The 22,397-nt window shown below is 39.9% G+C and overlaps 3 protein-coding genes across 5 annotated transcripts; 1 reads left to right on the top strand and 2 right to left on the bottom strand.

Moving 5' to 3' along the window:
- Window positions 1-114: 114 nt before the first annotated feature.
- fkbp10b (FKBP prolyl isomerase 10b) lies at window positions 115-8,545 on the top strand. Its single transcript, XM_044177637.1, has 10 exons — window positions 115-496; window positions 795-940; window positions 2,418-2,607; window positions 2,902-3,047; window positions 3,850-4,039; window positions 4,300-4,445; window positions 5,218-5,407; window positions 5,484-5,626; window positions 6,141-6,304; window positions 8,011-8,545. Exons 1-10 carry the CDS (start codon window positions 300-302, stop codon window positions 8,203-8,205), a joined length of 1,707 nt encoding a protein of 568 aa, XP_044033572.1. The 5' UTR covers window positions 115-299; the 3' UTR covers window positions 8,206-8,545.
- On the bottom strand, window positions 6,330-15,201 carry LOC122867190 (7-methylguanosine phosphate-specific 5'-nucleotidase-like). 3 transcript variants are annotated; one of them, XM_044177640.1, is made up of 12 exons: window positions 14,845-15,201; window positions 14,701-14,748; window positions 14,001-14,075; window positions 13,628-13,726; window positions 13,185-13,254; window positions 12,973-13,019; window positions 12,581-12,666; window positions 12,207-12,296; window positions 11,666-11,828; window positions 10,880-11,080; window positions 10,668-10,783; window positions 6,330-6,366 (listed from the first exon to the last, which is right to left on the bottom strand). In XM_044177640.1, the coding sequence occupies exons 2-12, from the start codon at window positions 14,701-14,703 to the stop codon at window positions 6,345-6,347; spliced, it is 972 nt and encodes a 323-aa protein (XP_044033575.1). In that variant the 5' UTR covers window positions 14,704-14,748; window positions 14,845-15,201; the 3' UTR covers window positions 6,330-6,344. The 3 variants fall into 3 exon arrangements, with proteins under 3 accessions (XP_044033575.1, XP_044033577.1, XP_044033576.1); XM_044177642.1 differs by lacking the exon at window positions 6,330-6,366 and having other exon boundaries at window positions 8,412-10,783; window positions 14,701-15,201; XM_044177641.1 differs by lacking the exons at window positions 6,330-6,366; window positions 14,701-14,748; window positions 14,845-15,201 and having other exon boundaries at window positions 8,412-10,783; window positions 14,001-14,081.
- Window positions 15,202-15,650: 449 nt separating this feature from the next.
- Window positions 15,651-22,320, bottom strand: klhl11 (kelch-like family member 11). The gene is made up of 2 exons (XM_044177636.1): window positions 21,221-22,320; window positions 15,651-19,914 (listed from the first exon to the last, which is right to left on the bottom strand). The coding sequence occupies exons 1-2, from the start codon at window positions 21,769-21,771 to the stop codon at window positions 18,330-18,332; spliced, it is 2,136 nt and encodes a 711-aa protein (XP_044033571.1). The 5' UTR covers window positions 21,772-22,320; the 3' UTR covers window positions 15,651-18,329.
- Between the last annotated feature and the right edge of the window lie 77 nt (window positions 22,321-22,397).

Genomic DNA, 22,397 nt, shown 5'->3' with positions numbered 1-22,397 from the left:
TCTTTTATTTTTAGGTATTAGGAAGTAGTGCTCTGTTCTTATTGTGGTTAATTGACAGGCGCGTCCCACTCCCAACTCCGACATTCCTTCCCTCTGGTAAAAAGTCCTCACTGCAACCTGGAGATTGTCCACGTTTACAGCATTCAGACACCGCTGCCCTACTCCACATCTACAGCCTCGGGCCTCTGCGTGAAGCGCGCATACGACTGTAGGCCTCCACATTTATCCATTTAGTGGCTATTATTATTGTTTATTGTTTTGAATCCCTCTAAATTAGGCTATTTGACGTGATTTTGAAGATGTTTGCCTGCTGCATTGCCTTTTTCCTCCTCACTACGTGGTCTTCGGTGGAGTGTAATCCCAATCCTGTGCTAGGAGATGTAGTCGTGGACAGATACTTCATCCCCAAAGTCTGTGCCAGAGAATCGAAAACTGGCGATTATGTCCGCTATCACTATAACGGCACATTTGTCGACGGGAAAACATTTGATTCGAGGTAAGTTAATCCGCATTAAATCTGAAATTCGGAATGCATTCATTTGAGTTTTCTCTCTTGGCTTGCAAAGTTGGTAATTATGCTGCAGAAGCCATAAAACCGGATTTAAAGTTTCGTTTGTTTTTAGCAGCAGTCATTTCAGAAATGTGAACAAAAAAAAGCTGAGATCTACATACGTTTGCAATAGTCTATTAAGAAATATCTACATGCGCGCACTACAGATGTAGTCCTCCTTTCTGCAGAGTTTACAAAGTTGGCCCCCTTTTGTCTTTGTTAACCTTTTGGTTTTCCTTCGCAGCCATCAGAAAGGAGACGCCAAAGTGGGCCTGCTCGGGGAGGGCCGGCTCATCGCTGGCATTGATAAAGGTCTGCAGGGTATGTGTGTGAATGAGCGCAGGACAGTCACCGTCCCTCCTCACCTGGCCTATGGAGACACCGGTGCAGGTAAATAAAAATGTCTTATAGTGAATTGTTCTGCACTAGTGGGAGGTCGGAGGTGTGCAGCAGATTTTAAAGACCATGAATAGGATGCTCCAGTTTTTGAAATAGTTTGATACAGCACAGCAGATTCCCAGAGTAATCAGGAGTTAATATTTGAGTTTTCCGGTCGCCCCCACGGGTCCCTGAAGGGTCCAGGTTGTCTATGTGGCAATTTCTTTGTGGTTTTCTTTTAAATTACAGATTTGTATGGTAATATGCGCAGATAAAGCACGTATTGTGCCTTGTCTTATAGAGGGGCCCTGTGTCAAAATGTAGTTTTTAATACCTTTTTATATTTCAGTTAATATGCCAACAAATTTACTTCTCATAGAATCATCACAAAGTCACTATTGCAGTTTGGCAGACTTTTCAAAGCATCTGCAAGTCATTTTCATTTCACATGGACCTCAGCCTGTGAAATGAAAAATAAATACCAACAAAAAGTGTTTACAGCCATGCTAGCTGCTCCGTGAGGCTGCACAGTGATGCTTTGTTAAATGCTAACATTAGCATGCTAATATTCTAACAATGCTGATGCTAAGCAGGTATAATGATTTCCATGTTCACCATTTTAGTTTAGCATGTTAACATGCTAACATTTGTTAATTAGCACTAAAAACAAAGAACAGCCAAAGCCGAAAGAAACTACTTTAGTTTCGCAAGTATTTCGTCAGGAACCAAAGTATTGGACAAACTAAAATTTTGACCTGATGGAGGTCAGGAAATTAAATTTTCAGGAAAATGAAATTTTATCCTGAGGGGGACATGAATGTGTGTACCAAATTGCATGGCAATCTATCCAGTAGCTGTTAAGGCATTTCACTTAAAACCATAAATGTCAACCCCATGGTGGCAGGAGAGAAAAAGTCAGGGGATCACCAAAATCTGTAGGATACATCCTCTGGGAACCATGCATGTCTGTATCAAATTTTGTGCCAATCCTTCCTGTAGATGTTAAGATATTTCACAGTATAAATGAAGAATTTGACCTGCTGGTGGCGCCAGAGTAAAAGTCAGGGGATCCATCCTCTGGGGACCATGAGTGCTTGTTTATGGCAATCCATCCAATAATTGTGGAGATAAACAGACCAACATTGCCATGTTGCTACCATGGCTAACAACTAGAGTTTGTCACGTTGTATTGAGATATAAAAATTAAATTATTTAACTTGCTGGAAGTGATGTCTTGCCATGCAGATAGTGTACATTAAGTGGTCACGTCATTGAGTACCAGTAAGCATGAATACATTCAAAGCAATGCAACCATCACAGATTTTTAGTTATCCTTACCGTCATTACAGCCCATCCCAATAAGATGAATTAAGGTGTCATTTCACAGAGGCTTTCAATTAACATGGGTGTGGATTATAGTGTTGATTTTTCTAAACAGTTCTGAACACTGATGCCTTTGCTGTGTAAGTCCATCTAGCCATGTTTACAGGTGACGTGATTCCTCCAGACGCCACCCTGGTGTTTGACATCCATCTGCTGGATCTGTGGAACAAAGCCGACCTGGTTGTCACCAAAACCATCACCACTCCCAAAGACTGCAAACGCTCTGTGATGCGCACAGACTTTGTGCGCTACCATTTCAACGGCACTCTGCTCGACGGCACAGTCTTTGACTCCAGGTGAATTCTAGCTTGGACAACTGTTGGTGTTTGGTGAAGAGGTTTCCTGTCCAAAGTGCTCTAACAAAGTGCTGACTTTTGCATGAAACGATATAGAAAGTGATTAGCAATTGTAGCCCTAAAAATAATGAATAAACCACAGTCAGTGAAAAGTTCTTTGTTTGAAGCTAAATGTCATTCTTATCCCCATGCTCTGAAATAAAGCCCTGGTCAAATGACAGCTCTTTCCTGTTTGTACTATGTCATCCAGGTATGTTGTGTGTTTTACTTTGCGCTTGTATGAGCCCTACGTAGCTACACAAGGAAGCAGACCCACGACTCCTTAGTGGGCGAGGGCTGGCTGATCAAGGGCATGGATGAGGGCCTGCTGGGCATGTGTGTGGGAGAGATCAGAAATATCGTCATCCCACCCTTCAAAGCCTACGGAGAAAAAGGATCAGGTAAGTACAAATGATAGCGGAAGAGAGACTAAATGACGGTTAAACTTAAAAGGAAATAAAAAAAGAAGTGGTAGCAGATTTGGCATTCCTGTTTTGCAATCGAACCCTGCTTCTCAAAACACCAAGGGATTTGACGGCAAATAAAATAATGTTACAAGGACAAGGAATCAACAGGCAAATTCCCGAAATCACATCAATAAAATGCGTATACACAGAACATACTTTTTCTTTATAGAACTTAAAGCCCCCGTGTTGAGTTTTTTCAACCACTAGTAGCACCATGGAGCAATGTTTTTAGGAGTGGGTCCCCGTTTGTTTGTACAGGGACGCACATGTAAGTAAACATGGATGTAAACAATGCACAATATAAAATAATTTAAAAAGCTTTGCAAATTATTGTTGAGGGAGGAAATACATCCATCATGTGCGTTTTGGTGAGAGACTGAGAATGTAAACATACCTTTTGTTTGTTTACAAGAAAACTCCACAGGGCACCCTAACCATTTAAGGCCAAGGCTAAAGATAAACAAAATAATCCCATAAATCATTGATTTAGAAATATAACAAGCAAAAACATAAGGTACTTTTTCACTAATGTTGTGTTAACTTAATACATGTTATATTCTGTTAAACAAATAGATCAGATAGAAATAGGCCAAGATTGAACAAGGAATTGACAGTGTAACATAAATTAGGTCAAAACAACACACAAAAAAATCACCAAAATAAATATATAAAATCACTTTTCTTTTGTTACGCTAGCTGTTGATAGGTGTGAAATTCTCCACCCTCTGCTCACCAGGTGCAGAGATTCCATCTCAGGCGACGCTGGTGTTTGATGTCCTGTTGGTGGACATTCATAACCCAAAGGATAACATCACCGTTGAGAACCAGGTGGTGCCTGAGTCGTGCACACGCAGGTCTGTGGTCGGGGATTACGCTCGGTACCACTACAACGGTACCTTCCTGAACAGAGTCACGTTTGACACCAGGTGAGCTAAAGTCACACTGACAGTGAAGCTGATTGTAACTCAGCTGACAGTTATATTGCAAGGGATTAATCCTATTCTCTTTATTTTTTGGTAGATACAAAACTTTATCACTTTAGTACTGTAACTATAAACATGCAATCCAATTTTTAGACGCTTCTGAAATGTCAACCCATCACTTCAGTATAATTTCCTTTAAGTATAATTCTAATAAAAACTACCCTTTTTGAAATTAAACCATGCTCGTCTGTTACTGCCAACAGCTACCAGAGGAATAGCACATACAACACCTACATCGGGATGGGGTATGTGATTGCAGGTATGGACCAGGCCCTGCTGGGAGTCTGCATTGGGGAGAGGAGGAGGGTCATCATCCCTCCACACCTGGCTTATGGAGAGCAAGGAGCAGGTAAGTTACTGTAGCTTTTCCTGCAGCTTGCAGTAAGCAAACCCCCATTAAAATCTGTGTGAAATAGCATTTTTAAAGCATGTTGGGTCTGTAACTGGTTGAAATAGGATATTGGGGCAGGACATAACATGAGGATCACATCATTTGAGAATGTAAACCAAACCTTTCAATATTTAGAACCTATTTGTATGTAGCGTGACTGTAAAAAACAGAACGAAAAAGGGCATTTTTTAGTAGTTATTGTTCAGTAAATATTAGTGCTGAAACAATTAGTTTATCGACAGAAAATTCACCGTCATTCATTAATTTATCAAACATTTGCTGGTTCTACATTTCGAAATGTGAGGATTTGCTGCTTTATTGTGTTTTACATAATTATAAATTAAATACAGTCAGTTGGACAAAACAAACAATTTTATGTCACTTTGGGCTCTGGGAAATTGTGATGGGCATTTTTCACAATTTTCTGACATTAAATAGACTAAATGATTAATCGAAGAAATAAGATTAAACAAAGGTGCAATTAGCCCGATAATCAGACTAAAATTATATGTTATGACAGGAAAATCAGATAACATAACCATAAGAAGTCATGGACACTGGTTATTTATAAGTGAAAGTTAAAAACACTGAGGGTAAACAAGGCTAAGAGCAGATCTCACTGTAGGTCCTCTACTGGACTGGGAATCTAGATGCATCTGAATATGAGCAGAATATTTCCCAACATTGTGAGTTACCATAAAGATTAAATAATTACGTGTTGTCTGTCCAGGTGATGTCATCCCCCCTTCTGCTGTGCTGGTGTTTGACATTCACGTCATCGACTTCCACAACCCCAACGACACAGTAGAGGTCCAGATCACCTTCAGACCCGAGATGTGTAACGAGACCACCGGGGTGAACGACCTTGTCCGCTACCACTACAACTGCACCCTGATGGACGGCACGCCACTCTTCTCCTCGTAAGTCACCCAGACATCCCATATCTTTTGTACATAAACGTACATTCATTTGTCCAATAATCAACCTTGTCCTCAGACACGACTATGAGAGCCTTCAGGATGCAGTGCTGGGGGCGGACAAGGTGATCGACGGGCTGGATGAGGGCTTGAGAGGCATGTGCGTTGGAGAGAAGAGGGTGATAACGGTGCCGCCTCACCTCGGCCACGGAGAAAAAGGAGGTGAGACTTCTGCTTTGCCTCGTAACAACCAAGACCCATGAAACACAACTACACTGTACTCTTCCTCATCGGGAGGATGACGGTTTGGTTTCTTGTCAAAGAAACAACTCCTCTGATTTATGAGCTTCTTATTAGGCTGCATCTAAACCATTTGAACCAGTTTTTTGAAGCTAAGTGTTTTTTTAATAAACTAGTTTATTTTTGTATTTTGAACCCTGACAGGCTTCTTAAAGTCTGGAGCTACACTTTTGAATTTTATTTTAAGTAATCTTTATTTTGGTCTTTTAGTTAAAAAATAAGTGATAATTTAAAACTGAAAACAGCAATGCACCGAGCGGCTAAAAAATGAGAGCTCTGACTGAAAAGGCATAGCTTATTACACATATCCTTTTACAAACAAGCTACACAGTCCAGACAATAGATATTAAGGCAGTTATGCATATACACAGGTGTACCTTTCACAGATACTAAGAGTATAATAGTTAAAGTGTTTTTCTTGCTTTCTATCCGTCAGCCACTGGTGTGCCAAGCAGTGCTGTGTTGGTCTTTGACATTGAACTGGTGAGCTTTGAGAAGGGAGTGCCGCCTGGTTACCTGTTTGTGTGGCTCCAGGACAGTCCTGCAGACCTGTTCGAAGCCCTGGACGTCAACAAGAACGAAGAGGTGCCCCAGGAGGAGGTACGTTACTGCTGACAGTATGATCACCTCTTATATTATTTCACATGGCAGGTGATGGGCCCCTAAAAGTATTTATTTTTTAATAAGCAGAGAGCAGACAGAACAGAACACCTTTATAGCACTGACTGAATTTTGTGAAATCTCTACTCACATGGTCACTTGATGTCTTTGTCCCTCCCTTCTACTCAAGCTGTTAGTTAACTTATATGCTCTAGCTCCCACATGTTGACTGATTCATTTCAGTCAACATGAAAGTACTAGTTATGCAGAAAAAGTATTCATTATTTACATTATATTATTGATTATTAGCTATTACTGATGCTTTCATATGTAAGTAGCATTTTACTATTGTCGTTGGTCGAGGCTTTGCTAATTTCAGTAGTTTACGACATATTTTACAGGATGAACACGTTTTTTGTATGTAACATCATAATATGCAAAGTAACTATTAACTACACTACACCCAGAAATGTTGTGGAGTACAAAGTACAATATTTCCTTCTGAAATGAGGTAAAATAAAAGTATAAAGTAAGTAGAGTACAATTTAAATACATAAGTACAGTTACCTCAAAATTGTATTAAAGTACAGTACTTGAGTAAAATTAGTGGAGCCAATTATTAAACCCACTAGGATTTTAAAATTCCTTACTTTGGCACCATCTGGTGGTAACATCAATAATGACACTGCTGGTTGTTTCATTGTTCTACAAAAACTTAAAGCTATCAGAATAATTTCAATGATTGAGATTCAAAGTGTATTCTTGACCTTGGAAACAGCAGTTGACAAAACACAAGGTCCATTTAGTAACTGTTCTGAAGTTTTCGATCATTACTTCATCAGAAGATAGTTGCTCAGTTGTCATGGAAATGTGCTGTAGATGTTCAGATTTCCATTTCTGAGCACTATAAGAAAGCCAACATTCACAAGATGTCCTTAAAATGCTCAGAAAGAATCTGCTGATGATCATGTGATATGACTGAAAGCTCCAGAACAGCCACTAAATGAACCTTGAAGAGAGAATGCCATTTATAAGCACCCGAGTCACTTTTACGTAAAAGTCACGACGGCAGTCTTACTCGGACGGACCTACAGTAGTAACATTCCTGTATCACTTCTGATTCAAGTCTGAATTTAATGCCATCGGCTTAACATTAAGACAGCACAAGGTTAAACATGTAGAGAGAGAGAGAGAAAAGGCGTCCTGTACCTCCTTCTAAAACCACTGCAATAAATGTATTCTCTCAATCGTCTCTTATGCACAAAATCAGTTTAATAAACTAGAAACACTGTGAAAGAGCCAATTTTCAGGCGTTGACAAGATCGATCTTCTCATATCAGATCAGTCTATAAAAACTATTTTTCCCCTTGTGGTGCGACCAGAGCAAAAGCGGATTTAAAAAAAAACTCTTACAATAATAATCTGAGCAGGCAGGCATTCCTCTGCAAAATAAGTTTTAAAATCCATCAGTGATGCAGCCTGTAATGAAAACATTCTTTTCCCTGGCTATGAGAACTTTTTTAACTCACTGCTGAAAAGGGAGCCCTTTTCAGACTTGTTAACTTTAAATAATGCCTGTGTACATGTATAGTTTTTATTACAGTGTTTTCCTTAATGCTAACATCTCAGACCTATCACTGGAAAAGTCTAGTATAACCTTCTACAACTTGATCAGTGACGCTCTTTTATCTCTTGACACATTTTAGTTCGGAGAGTTCATCAAGCTGCAGGTGGCAGAGGGCAAAGGTCGTATAAAGCCTGGAATGATCATGGAGCAGGTTATTGATGACATGTTCAACAACCAGGACCGGAACAAAGATGGAGTGATCACGGCCAACGAACTCAAACTGAAGGTAGACGAGGATAAGGAAAGGGAAGAGGCGAGGCACGAGGAGTTGTGATGAGGACAAACGCTTTCATCCTTGCTCTCAGGGATAAACCCCAACACCTTAAAAACAAAGCAACGAGAGACTTTTCCCATAACAGCATCATGGTTTATACTTTCTGTACCACATTGGACAGTCTTTTGAAATGACAAGGAAATAGTGCAAAGGGTCTTTTTGTGCAGTTCTGTGTTGTATGTTTGTTTTTGATAGTTTTGATAGTATTTCAGAAAACCAAACAAGCACCTTTATTTGTCCCTGAAAGTCACATGAATTTAAATGTTTGTAAGAAAAAGAAAATAGTTTTTGTTGTTGTTGACAAAAAGAATGCATGGAATAAAAAGACATGATATCTCTGGTTCTCCTGAAATGATTTTGATACTTTTTTTTTCAAACATGTCCAAACATGAGTACTGTTTAAGCCAAGCACCCTCTGTTGTGTGATCACCTTTAAAAATCAATAACCAACTGACACTGTTGGTTGTATCTAATACTATCTGATAAAAATGCAATATCAGTTTTGGGTGTAATATTTTTTATCACCAATATGGCATATTAGTGATCTTTTTTTTCCAGTGAATGTGATCACACAACAGGGTGTCTGGCACCAATGTTACTGAGAAATTCTTTCACATAATAACTTTTATGAGTAGCTTTTTAAAAAATGACCTGGAAAACAAAGGTTTTGGCAAAAGAAGAGCCTCTCCCAGGGGAATTGCATGATTGGAAATCAATGGTTTTTCAGCTGTAGCATTTTAAATGATGCATCTCTCTGTAATTATGTCATTTAGGGTCAAATTAGTGACAGAGTAAAAGTATTATAGTCATTTTAAAAAGCAGGTAGAAATATTTAAAAACATACACTGCATATAAGACTAAAAATGCATTGGTTTTGGTTGATATTGGTGGAAAATATTGGATACTGGTATCAACATTAATATAGGTATTATTAATATTGATGCATCACTACTAGAAATAATTTAATGATCTAATGACTACCTTACTGTCATAAGACTACATTGCAAGGAATTATAAGTAGCATACAGAGATGATGTAAAAATGTTGATTTTAAAAGGGATAGATCAAATTTTTTTTTAATCCCACAGGACTTACATGGACTTTCTGGGGAGTTATTATCAATACTAAAGAAATTTAAGGGGCTATCATTATTTTCCTGCAACTTCTTGCTTTTACACAGAGAAAATCCCAATGTATGATGAATAAAATGGCATTTTTAAAAATGTGAACTATACCTTCTGCTGAGAAGAGTACACTTACAAGTTAGTACATATTCGTCTTTTCTTCTACAGAAGTGTAACAACAACACCTATAGTAAAGTGCAAACTAGCTCAATGTTAAGTCTTAATTTATAGCAGCCACAGTGTTTCAGTTGAAAGAAAACACTCATTAGGAAAACACTCATCCCAGATTGCAAAATCCCTTCTTGGGAATACTGCTATACTGTAGCATTGTGTTTGATGCTAGCATTAATGTGTTTGTCTTCACTGTCACAGGTAAAAAAAAAAAAACGGTTAGAATAAGTGACTTAATAACTACTAGAATAGCTTAAAGACTGATAGCATCAATGTCAAGTTAGCTGCACCCTGCAAATAAACTGATGATTCATGTGTAGACATGAGCATCAGGTACTTGCAGTATACACAGAGGTGATTTACAGTACACACAAAACACATGAGAACAGTGTCAATATGAAGTAGAAGACATGGAGGATAAAGAGACATTTACAAAATGTGTTTTACATCTTTGCTCGTACATGAGCATTATAAAAGCAGTCCATCCTCATACTGTAAAACAACAAAGTAAAAAAATATAACTTTTTTGTGCTAAAAAGGAGTGAAAAGAGGACAGAAAAATTAGAAATACACTGTGTAATTATTTATACAGACATTTTTAAGAGGTTGCTGATCTGTTTTCAGAGGGAGGGCTGCTGGTATATACTCTATGCATTTGAAATAAGACAATATAAATTCTCCCTTCACTGAGTTCTGTTAAGGTGGCACATTGCTACTATAGTGACACTGTTTCTATCAAAACATCTTATGGATTCCCTCAAACAAATTAAACAGCAGGAAGAAAAGAGTTTTACTCAAATCCCAGCCCCCTAATAGTCTGTGAAGTTGCTGGCATAAATCCCAGATCCTCCTGAACTAAGTTGCAAATGCATGACCTAATTTTGATCTTTTAAACCGTTGGACTTTGGTAGGATGGCTTTGATGTACAGCAAATACAAGTCAAAACACTGACTGTAAAAATAAAAAGACTTCAGAGTAAAGAGTAAGTGTGATTTGCACCATTAACCACTCCGCTAGATGCAGCAGCGAAAAAGTCCAGTTTCAAGGTCTGGTATGAGGTAAGTGATGATGTGTGATTGTCCAGCATGAAACATAGTGAATGGAGTGAACAAGTCTATCTGTGTGTATTTTGTCATAAAGTGTCCAGTTCCTCCCTGTGGGTCTTACTTGTTGTCTCTTGATGAGGTAATGTATCTGAGGATGGCGTTCGGAACGTCCATCGTCTCATCCTTCACCAGTACGATGTCAAAGGAGTTGACGTACGACTCTTTTCTCTCTTCCACCTGAGAGACACACAACACAGACAGTTAGGACTCAATTTCTAAAACTCATTGTGTTGATATAAGGAATCCCAGGATAACACCATATATTAGTCTGACCTGGTCATTGAGGAAGCCGATGGTAAGGATGTTCTGGTGCTCGGACACCCCGTCAGCCATGGTCAAGTCTCCTAAAGAGTCTCCCAGCAGCAGCACGTTGGGTCGACCCTGCAGCTCTCTGAGGCCAGCTGCATGTGACAGAGCACCTTCCCGCTTGTTGAAGGTGTGGATCAGTTGGCCTTTGAAGGCTCGCAGGACCCCCTTAATAACAAGATGTTCAGTTAAGGTTACTGTGAAGTATTCAGATAAAGTAAAAAAGTATTCAGATAAAGTAAAAGTCCTGCATTCAAAACCTTACTAAAGTAAAAATGTGTAAGTATTATCAGCAAAATTTATTTTAAGTATCAAAAGTAAATGTACTCATTGTGCAGTAAAATGGTAATATGATGGAAAATACTACACCAGTATTACTGCTTGCTTTTATTAGCTTCAAATTAGCTTGATGTAATTCCTTTATTCTGTTACTGTTTCCCATGTCTTGAAATCAATAAAATGGTTAAAATTGGTATTCATCAACAAACCTATGAAACCTCCATTCATATTGTGTATTGCTGTGCAATGCAAAAGGGGCAGTATGCAAAATTCTTTCTGCCCCTTTTGCATTGTTAAAAGCTGTTTTGTACTTTATATTAAAGTTGGTTGCCAATCTCTGGCTCAGTCACTGGCCCATGTTTATCTTTTAAAAAAGTATAGTGGAAGATCTCAACTATTTTAATATTATGCAGGGCATTTCCTACAATAATGCACATGATAAATCCCTCCAAAGCCAAGTGTGGTCAAACTCACAGTTTGGTCAAAGTCCATGTAGTTGGAGATAATGTGGACATTGGGATGGAAGACGAGGTTCTGTCGAATCACCTCCTCCAGGACGTCTCCAACACCAGCCGAGAAGATCAACAGAGGGACCTGCTGCTCTGCCAGACGGTCAAAAAACCCTTTGTAGCCGTCCCTAAAGAAATCACATGACTACATGTCAGAATTTTTAATCAAGCGTTAGATTGGTGTAATTTATGTTCACCATGATCTGATGGGGAAACTTCTGAAGTCAGAAAATGTATTTGATTTTACTACTGCAGAGCTTTTTTTTAAATACCAATTTTAATCAATAAAGTTATTGTAATGTTTTCATTGTAGAGCCCCTTGGATTTTATAGTTTTCTTTGTGCATGACAGTGGCATAAACTTCAAGTTTTTGATGTAGCTTTGTATATAGGTTACAATCACATGTCTTGAGCGAATTGTAAAACTACCAAAAAATCTATAACATATTGATCATTTATTTTTCTCCGTAGAACCAGGTTATTATGAAATCTGAGCACAGTGTGTACCTGAGCATAGCGCTGGATTCCTTGACAGCCTGGGCCAACATGTCCTTCCTGATCCTCTGCTGAATCAGCAGCTCGTGGACTTTAGTCCACCTGTACAGAGCAGCGCAAGATAAATGTAATACCTCTATCAGGCTTGGGTTCACTTTTCCTTTTTCTTTTCAGGAAGTGGATCTTCAAATACTGACAGTTTAAAATACTGAAAAAATGCTTTTGAAATGTTATCACATCTGAGTTCAACTGGTCCACACAACACTAAAAAAGCATAAGTGCATGATTTGTCATTGTCAAATTACAATTTAATTTTACAGTATGATCTGAAAGAATTGAATCAAAATTAGATTAAAATAGATTATTTAGGTCTGTTTGTTTCTTACCACTCCACCATGAGAGGCAGCTTTTCTTCCGCAGTTCTGCTATGATCGATCTCTATGGGATAGTAGGTGTTCAACAGCTCCCTCATCTACATTGGACCAACAAAACATACTGAACATATATTTACAGACCACCTGCAAAGGATGTATCAGTATGTACTTGCTGGTCTGTATTGCAATGATGGGTGCAGAATCACAGAGCAGCAGACATGAGTTTATCTAGTCGTTCATGGTCTGAAACAAACTGTGCATTTGTAAATGTCATTGTCATGTCAATGTCACTGCACAAAAACAAACAATTACTGATATGCAGTGGGGACAATTATACAAGTGTAAAATAGACTCATATTTTAAACCGTACACTAATTATTACCTTATGACTGTAGCACATTTACCTTTTTAGTGCAGTCTTCATTGATCAACAACCGGTTATCCAGGATATCTGGAAGACGCAAGGAAAACAGGTTTGTAACAGTTTCAGAAAGGCACTCAGATAGTAAATAAATAAATAATTTGGATCTAATAATGCAAATGTGCAGACTCTATCACATCATAAGATGCAGATAATCTTTTAAAAGAGTCAGTTATCTGAGGCCTGTGCACTTACTGTGCGTGGTGGGCACTCTCTTGCCGTTGTGGGCAAATCTGGTTAGTGTCATATCAAAGTCTGAGATTACCTGAGGAAATATGACAATTTAGAACTGAACAATAGTACTCTATCACACAGCAAACACACATGTATGATGCAATCACACACTGAGTACAATTTCCTTTACTTTAAACCGTGGAGGCAAGATGTACTTTTAGCAGTAATCTGTCTTCCTGTGAGGTCTAAGATTTTGGTGATGGAGCAGGAGTTCTGACTGCGGTTTACCTTCGATTAATTTTGCTAAAGTAAACTTTCCAAACATGAGTAACTGCTGGCTATAGTTACCACCATCCATCTTCTTATATCCACAAAAGCCTTGTGTTTTGTGGTAATTTCCTGTGTTTGATCCAGAATATATTCTCAGTCCTGTGAATGAATGAATTGTACTACTGTTCACTCACCTGCAGGCTGCCTGCACCTGCTCGGTGCATGGCATGGATGGTCTCCTCCACTCTGCTGCGCTCCCTCATCAGCACCGAGCACTTGGCCAGCTCTGGGATCTGAGCAGAAAAGAGTTCAGTCTTACAACGCATGTATATCCAGACACAGTCCCAGGGAAAGGAAGAGAGCCGAAAAGAAGTAGAGTGATGGGGGTCAAAAGCAGATTCTAGGGAGGCTTTATACTGGAATACGTTACATACTAGCACTTTAGTTAATATCGAGTTCATAACACACACATACACAGACACTTTCAAACCAGAATTATGTTTACTTAACTATGTAAAGTTTCTGAAATTAAACTTCCACTGTCTTTTTTCAGGAGTGCTTCCTCACCTCGGCCTTGGTCAGCTGGTGCCAGATTGCCAGGACTGTCCGCACAGGAGTGTAGATCCAGGGGATATGGTATATCTGCATGTAAAGCCAAGGAGAAAACTCATTTGGGTAATGCTTTATTTTAGTTTTCCTGGCCATAACTGGTAATTTGGTATTTTAAGGAAAATAGAAACCATGTTCAATTGGTACAGTTCCACTAAATTAATTTATAGTGTAATCCATTGGAGTCTTTTCAGGTCCGGTTAGCTGGACATGCAAAAATGTGACATTTGTTTTGGAGAATAAAGTTTCCATTGATAAAGGATTAATTGATATTCACTTGTGTTGAAATTGAGCAGTTCTTTCAAGGAAATTCCAATTTTCCCTATATTTAATTTCTACTTACATATATATATATTAACGCCTTAAATTAGGCCTAATTTACTGTCATTAAACAACAGTGCTCATACTTTACAGCTATTGATACAGCTAGCTACTAACAAACTGCCTGCAGCACAGTCTCTGATTAAATGTGTGTATTTAGTGGGATTTCACACCATGTTTTATTTGTTATACAAAAGTGCCCTATATTTGAATGAACACACATTGTACTTCGTTGTTTTACCATCTAAACTCTGAAAATATCTGAACTTTAATAGCCTGACTAGCTAATATTGCCATGATTACCGTTACATACTAGCAGCTGGCCGTTACAACTTACCATTTTCAAACGCAGAACTGACGCGTCAGCGAGGTGTAAACTGTGATTCTGAACAACCGTTAAAAGTGCATTATGTTAAAAGACAAGCTGTATATATCTAAAAAGACAGAATAATTAAATAATGTAAAAAAAATTACAGCCTACTAGTAGTTTGAATGATTAGTGTTTGTGACTACGTGTCGCAACCGCAGCATTCCCCCCACTTCTACGTAATAAACATAAAGGTTCCGACGCACTTCAGTTCCTACTTCACGGAGGACATTTTCGCCGTGGTACCGTATCACATCACAATAATTGTTAAACTATTAAAGTACACTCCATTACATTAAATGCATTCCATTAAATTAAATTAAATTAGACTGCATTACATTCAAGACTTTTTTTAAAGGAACATCAGGGGCCGTATTCCCAAAGTGTCTTATCTTACTATTGAACTCCAAAGATAAAAGAAGGGGACGGTTTACCCTGTTGCTATGGGTGACGTCATTCACTACTCCCTACTCACTATCTAGGAAGTAGAGGAGTAACAGTGAGCACATCGGCAAAAGGAAAACTATGTCCACAGCGATAGATTGACAAGTGACTGGTTTGTGTAAGTGAATGTGAAATAAAATATTCATCAATAAGCATGAAAAGGAATTGAATGAAATAAAATGTTTACATTAAAGCCATTACATCACATTAAATCCATTACATTGCATTAGATTACATGGAATCCATTACATTAAATCCATCACATTAAAGATATTACATTAAATTAAGTAACATTAAATCCATTACATTACAAAATGGTTATTATTGTTACTCATGAAAGTTATTTGTACATATAGACCACTGAAATCACCATATCCTGTGTGGCTTTGGCGACACACCTATGGGGTCTTCCCTGTCATAACAAAGAGGCATATTTGTAGATAGATACCCTATCTTCAGAGACAACAACAAACTGATTTGATTATTTATTATTTATTGCAAATGTCTGTACATTTGCAGCTCTTTCACATGCAAATGGGATGGCAAAATATGTAACAGTACATGTGGCTGCATGAAATCTGCATATATGGCACTCTCCAACGATCAAACTGGGACAAAAATTTGAACTTGAAATATAGCCTCAAATGTGATATTGATATACTACAGCCAATCACTAAAATCCACCTATGTCTATGTCTGCTCTGTTGCTTTCTGCAGGAATCCTGTGGTTGTGCGCACTTTACATGAGAAAACTGGCTTAAAACTAAAAAATTCTTGAAAATTCAAAACCTCCACATAGAACCGATCAAATGATTTTCATTCATCAATTAATACTGCTCACATTATGTACAGTGTGTTAGTGGAAAAACATACAGCTCACAAAGCCTAATTAGATAATATTTAAAACAGCTTGGCTGGGGATACCACAGGCACTCGCAACTTCAACAGTAATGGAGAAATACACTGAGCTTAGCAACTGGTCCACACAACACGGTGTTTTGAGTCAAAAGACTGCAGTCAAAAAAAGCAACACTGTACAATGTTTAAGTTAACATTCAAGGTCCTTTAGTGCAGGAAATACAGTTAATTTATCTGTATTAATAAGGGGCAGTTGGGATTTTATGGCACAGTTGGGAACATAGAGAGAACCATGCACAAAACCTAACAGCCTCCTGGTTTAATGTGTCTCACACATTTCATAGTCTTTCCACAGTGCAGTGTCAATATGTGACCATGAGCTCTAATTCACAAAGTAAGCGGCAGATTAATTTCTGTCAGAAGCACAAAGGCAGAACAAAACTCCAACTCCTGTCCACTAAAGCCAACAAACTGCATTTAAATCAAAAATAGAGCTTCTTTTGCCAAAAAGGACTTCTTATCATTATTATGGTGGTATTTGGTCTATCTTTCAAACCAAGCAACAACCAGAGAAATCAAATAAAGCCATTTTTGAGCAGCTGAAATATTTAAGAAATAAATCATACACATTTATATACATCCATTGGAAAGGCAAAAAAGTATTGTACAATCTGTAAAAACTGTTCTAGTGCACATATCTTAGTGCAACACTGTATTAAGCAGGCTTATGTTTTAGTGAGGGGGAAAACATAATCATTGAACAACCTGTTCCCCACTATGTGCTTTGCTCAATACTTAATTCTTGCTACAAAAATTGTGATAATTGATTGTCTATTCACACTACATACGATCAACATTTACATTTTTCAATCCCTACAGTGCAAAAAAAAAAAAAGGTAAAACCATGGTGGAAATTGGAGGTAGAAGAGAAAGTAGATGTAAGTAGCGAGAGGAGTAAAACGTTAAAGCTGATACTTCTTTTCTCAGCTGATTGTTACAGTAAGTTCATTATCTCCACACTGATAATGTGTTATTTTATTATAGACATCATTTACTTTGCTAGGTTTATATCTCAACACTAAACTTAACCAAATTTCACAGAAAAGTGTCACTGGTAACTGTCATAATTTTATTCTGACTTGAACCACAACATATGTTGACATCATTTAGGTGTTAATACAGACCACATAAAAAGCTAAGCTAAGTTGTTGAAATCAAAATTTTTTTCAGAAAATGCCACATCAATCAGTATAATTTACTAGCAGAATAAAAGTAAGGCATAAGCTAATAATGTAAGGCCAAAATGATTATGTAAGACTGATAATTTAGTAGCCTATTATATTCTTCAATCTTTCTTTCCTGCAAACCACCCCCACGTAAACCCATGCAGACATTTCACCTCAATAAAGGCAAAACATTGTCGACATTGCACTGTTATGCACAGCAACAACAAGCATGGCTGAAAGCAAAAGTAACATTGCTACCGGCTCCACGGTTTTGGTTCCAAAAAGGGGAGCTACTTCAGTAGTGGAAGTCGTTTGGATACAAAAGATCAAGCAGTGTTTCCCACCCATAGACTTTACTCTGTTGGGCCGTCCAGGTATATTAACAGCGCCATCCACAAACTAGTGGACAATCTCCCCTCGCTCTACCCCTCCCATGCGGTCTGCTGACAACCGCACATGCTCTGCAGAGAAACAGAGAGAGAGAGAGTCTCCTGTTGGGGCCGATGTCATTCCTTACCACGTTGGTTACGATCGTTTCAATAGGCTACATCATGAACAACAAGCCTCCTCCACATGCGACCAAGCGGCTGTGAAAACGGATTCAAGGGTGAAAAAGTCTAAAACGCGAGTTGTGTTTTTTGGGCGACTTTATAAAACATACTGCTGATGAAGAAAGTCAACACAAACAGGGAGAGAGAAACAGAAAGAGGCGGGGCAAGCTGGTGTGTGTGTGGTGAAAAGAGAACTGAAGGGAAAAGCAAGGTGAGCAGATTAAAGTAGTTTGTGAGTAAACACACAATAATATGGAGGATTAAGTAGAATTAAAATGGTGAAATAAGAAATAATTTACTAGAAATAGGGTAATGTATTCTTTCAAATATTATACATTTTCAATAGACAAATATATATTTCAGGATTTTTGTTATATCGTCAAGAATATCGTTATCGCAGAAATACCCTGATATTATTTTAGGGCCATATCGCCCACTCCTAGGTAACAGCAAGGCATTTATCAGCAGATTACGCGCTGACTAGACAAGGCAGAATGTCACATTCGTGCGGCTTTTGATCTCAACATTCGATTTGAGACTGCAGCTGTCTGCGCAGAGTGAGGGTGCGGCGATGGAGCTGCTGCATCTGTTGCATACGGTCTCGCTGGCGAGCCAGGTTCTGGGGCATGGGGTAGTGCTGGCAGCCGTGAAGATACTGGTATGGGATGCGAACGTGGGAGGCTGCGGCTCGGCAGCGTGGCTGAGGTAAAGGTGGCAGCAGCAACCAGCGCTTCCTCTGACCACAGTAACGGTAGGCTTCCTTGCGGTACTGCTTGTCCATGTTGTTGCTGTTCCTCCACCCGCCAATGATGAATATATCTTCATCCAGGTAGCAAACAGCAGCACCTTCCATGCTAAGGACCTCTGGAGGGAGGCTGTCGAGGATGTCGTCAGAGATGTTTCTGCTTGTTTTCTGCTGCACGTCCTCAGCTGTTACCTTGTAGCTCTTGGCGCAACAGGAAGCTGTGTGGTAGAAGTTGGTGGATGCAACGGCCATTTGAAAACTACAGTAATTATCGATGAGCGGTAAGGAGTCCACATCCTGCCACTTGTGACTCTCTGTATCGTAGCAAGTGGTCACAGTGCTCAGTCCATCCTCATTTTCCATGTCTACAGGGGTCCTGGCCATCACGTACACGTAGCGGTCCTCCACGCTCACTGTTTTTACATCTCGTAGTATCTTTGGTGCTGGGTCAAGATTTTGCCACTCGTCCTGCTCAGGCTCATAGATAGTAACATCCTTAAAGCCTGGACTGAAGTTGCCATGACCACCGATGCTGTAGAGTATGTCTTTGACACATGTGAGGCCGAAGGAGTGCTTGCGGGTGGTCAGGCTGCTGACCTGCTCCCAGGTGTTGAGGTTGGGGTTGTAGCGCTCCACCGTCTTAGCGAAGCCTGGCTCCATGGAGCCTGCCACATAAACATGGCTGTCAGTGACTGCGATGGCATGTCCGTCAAGGTGGTTGTGAATGTGCGGCAGGTTGACCCAACGGTCCTCAGCAACAAAGTAGCCCACACACTCACTCAAATAGTCTCCGCCTTCTGAAACACCACCCACTACCATGATTACATCCATGTTCTGGCCAAAACGTGGCTGGAGTGCTGCCGTGTAGGAGGCACAGGGCTCTAAATCAGCTGACTTTTGGCTCTCAAGGCGAACAGCATGGGCCTCAAGGGCGTCACACACCAGCTGCCGACAAGCTGCACTGTTTGCCACTAAGGGCTCCTTTCTCACCACCCGTGTCAGGTAGGTAGGAGCAATCTGAGGCAGCCTTAAAAGCCTGAACAGCTCCTCAAAATGTTTCTCTCGCTCCTCTGTGTTTTGGTACACCCATTTTACAATGGCCTCAAACAACTCCTGTTCCGAATCCACAGTGATTTCTGAGTCTGACAGCCAGTCCCGCACCAGGTGAAATGGCAGTGTGTAGAATTCCTCGTTGCGGATAACTTTGTGGAAGTTTCTCCTAATCGTCTTGGCGGCTCCCTTGGCCAGCTGGTCCAGGGTGTACATGTGGGCGAGGCTGTGCACTGCTACACAGTTGGACAAGCTCAACTTCTTGATCAGAAACTCTCCGCAGAAGGACTTCAGCTGTGCCAACAGGAACCTGTGTGAACATGTCGGACTTATCAGACCAGGTACAAAAGTGCCTTTTTCCACAGCAGACAGTTGGACTTGTCATAGTAGGAAAAGCACAGGTGTCACTAATAACATTAACGATGGCTCTGTTGTTTCCCAGTAAACCAGCATGCACAATACCAGGACCCTGAAACTGAAGCAGCTAAATGGAATTCAGCCATCATTAACTTTCTTTCTTACACCTGTGCTTTTCATACACTGAAATGTCAGTGTATGAAGTTCTATTTTTATTTACCCCCCCAAAAGATTTGGGGAATTTTGTGGTTTTAGTTTTCAGTTATTCTGGCTGATGAGACCTTTGCCCAGGCTGAAGATGGGTGTTGCTATGATGGGAATTACATGAGGTCATCATAGATTAACAAAAAGAGTAAAGGTGTAACAGGTGCAACAACACAGGAGAATAAGGGAGTTGCCAGTCAAGCATAACCCTAAACAGTCCTGAAAATAGGTCTGATCAGGCAAATATGAAAACACCTGCGTGGGTGTACTATGGGTGTGTAAGGCCTTTAACAATAAACAAATATAATGCATAACTTGTAAACATGAGCCACATCTATTCCCAGTAGGCTCACTCTGCTAATAGTGTGGCTACGTAATGCTCGTATTTGAGCTGAAACGATTAGTTGATTAGCCAATTGAGGGAAAATTATTAAATTGGCAACTATTTTGATGATCAATCAAGTAAGTCATTTATTAAGCATAAATGCCCAAAATTCATTGGTTCCAGCTTCTCCAATGTGACTATCTGTTGGTTATTTTTGTTTTCTAGGATATCAAAGTAAATATCTTTGGGTTGGGACTGTTGGTTGGACAAAACAAGCTATTTAAATATGTCAATTTGGGCTTTTTAAGAAATTGTGATAAGAATTTTTTGCCATTTTATGAATTAATTAATAATGAAAATAATAGTTGGAGCTCTATATCATATAGACTATTGGTAAAGACTTGGGCCATCATCTATCCCATAATGTAGGCCTTTGGCTTTTAAGTTGGCCCATATTCTGGCCAAATACACTTTGCTGATTAATTTTCTTATGCTGAAAACATGCAGACTTGTAACTTAATAGAACTGCTAACCATGGAGTGCCAAGTTCCACAGGTGTGTGAACTCCAAACATGTCACACCTGCTGGTATAATGAGGATACAGGCAAGGTGTGGCTCATTTACCACAAGAAACATAAAGCCTGTAGGACAACTGCTCAACACTTCCGTGTATAAGCAAGTGGGAAGTTCTTATTCAGATTCAATGTATGGTTAAAAATAAATAAATTACCTGTCAGCAAGTTCCAACACTTCATGCACATTGGCAGTGGTTACCCTGATCTCTCCTGTGTACATGAACTGTATGACACTCTCCACTGTTTCTGGGTCTGGTCCCGTTGTGGAGCTCCATTCTTTCAGCTCCACTCGCCCCGAGACAGACTCTGAAAACTGTCCGCCGAGCATCAGCGTGAAGTACTGCGACGCCGCGGATAACACTGAGCGGTGGGCGGTTAAGGTTTGGACCCTCTCCTCAGACCCCCCGCTGGAGCTGAAGACCAGTATCACGTCGCAGAACAGCCCCGCCCTCCTCTGCTCGTTCTGCCGCCGGGAGAGCTCCGTGCAGTAGGCCGAGCAGGTGAACTCCTCGGCCTCCTCAGGTTCCCCGTCACCTGTTCGCACTCCCGGCGCGCCGCTGCTCCGGCCACAGTCCTCCGGCCCTTCTGCTGCCGCTGCCATACCGCAGCGGGATAGACTCGGAGGCAAATGCAAGCTCTGAACTATCTTTGGGAAGATCTCATAGGCATATACAACACACGCAAATAAACATTCAAAAACTGACATGCATGCGCAGCGTCCACAGCCGTGATCGGAGAACAGGAGTGCTCACTTCCGTCTTTAAGAATATTCCATATGTAGGCCACTCAATTTGTTGCTGGAGTGCCAATAGGAGGCTCTTTGCCTGGGTCCAGACCTTTGAATCCGCCCACTTCACCGAGTTGACTGATTCTGGAAATGGAGTGTAACGAGTTGCCAATTTTGTCTGCTGTCAGGCAAGGAGGCTCTCAGATCCAAGCTCATATCTCTGTTCACACAGGAGAGCCATATCCCCGACGCAAATACAGAAAAGTCCGAGCTGTTGTCAAGTTTTTTTCATGTTATGACGCATTAACACGTCTTTATTTTAGCAAAATTTATTTAAGGGGATGCACCGTTTTCGCGCATGCGTGTTGCGAATAATTTGACTGCTGGTGATGTGCACTTTGGCTGTTGCATCCTGTGACTGGGCTAACATCAGTTTAGTAAGTGTGCCGAAACCTGGCAAGCGTAAAGAATACATTCAGTCCATTAGTTATCAGTCACATTTTGTGTCAGTTATTAATTACTAGTCATGTTCATAGTTCACAGTCGCAACCACGTTTTACAACTATACTGTATTAATACTGTAATACCGTTTTAATAAGGAAATA

The sequence above is a fragment of the Siniperca chuatsi genome, linkage group LG20, assembly GCF_020085105.1.
Source record: "Siniperca chuatsi isolate FFG_IHB_CAS linkage group LG20, ASM2008510v1, whole genome shotgun sequence".
NCBI lineage: Eukaryota > Metazoa > Chordata > Actinopteri > Centrarchiformes > Sinipercidae > Siniperca > Siniperca chuatsi.
The sequence above is the reverse complement of the archived record's forward strand: the minus strand, read 5'-3'. Positions and strand labels throughout refer to the sequence as shown.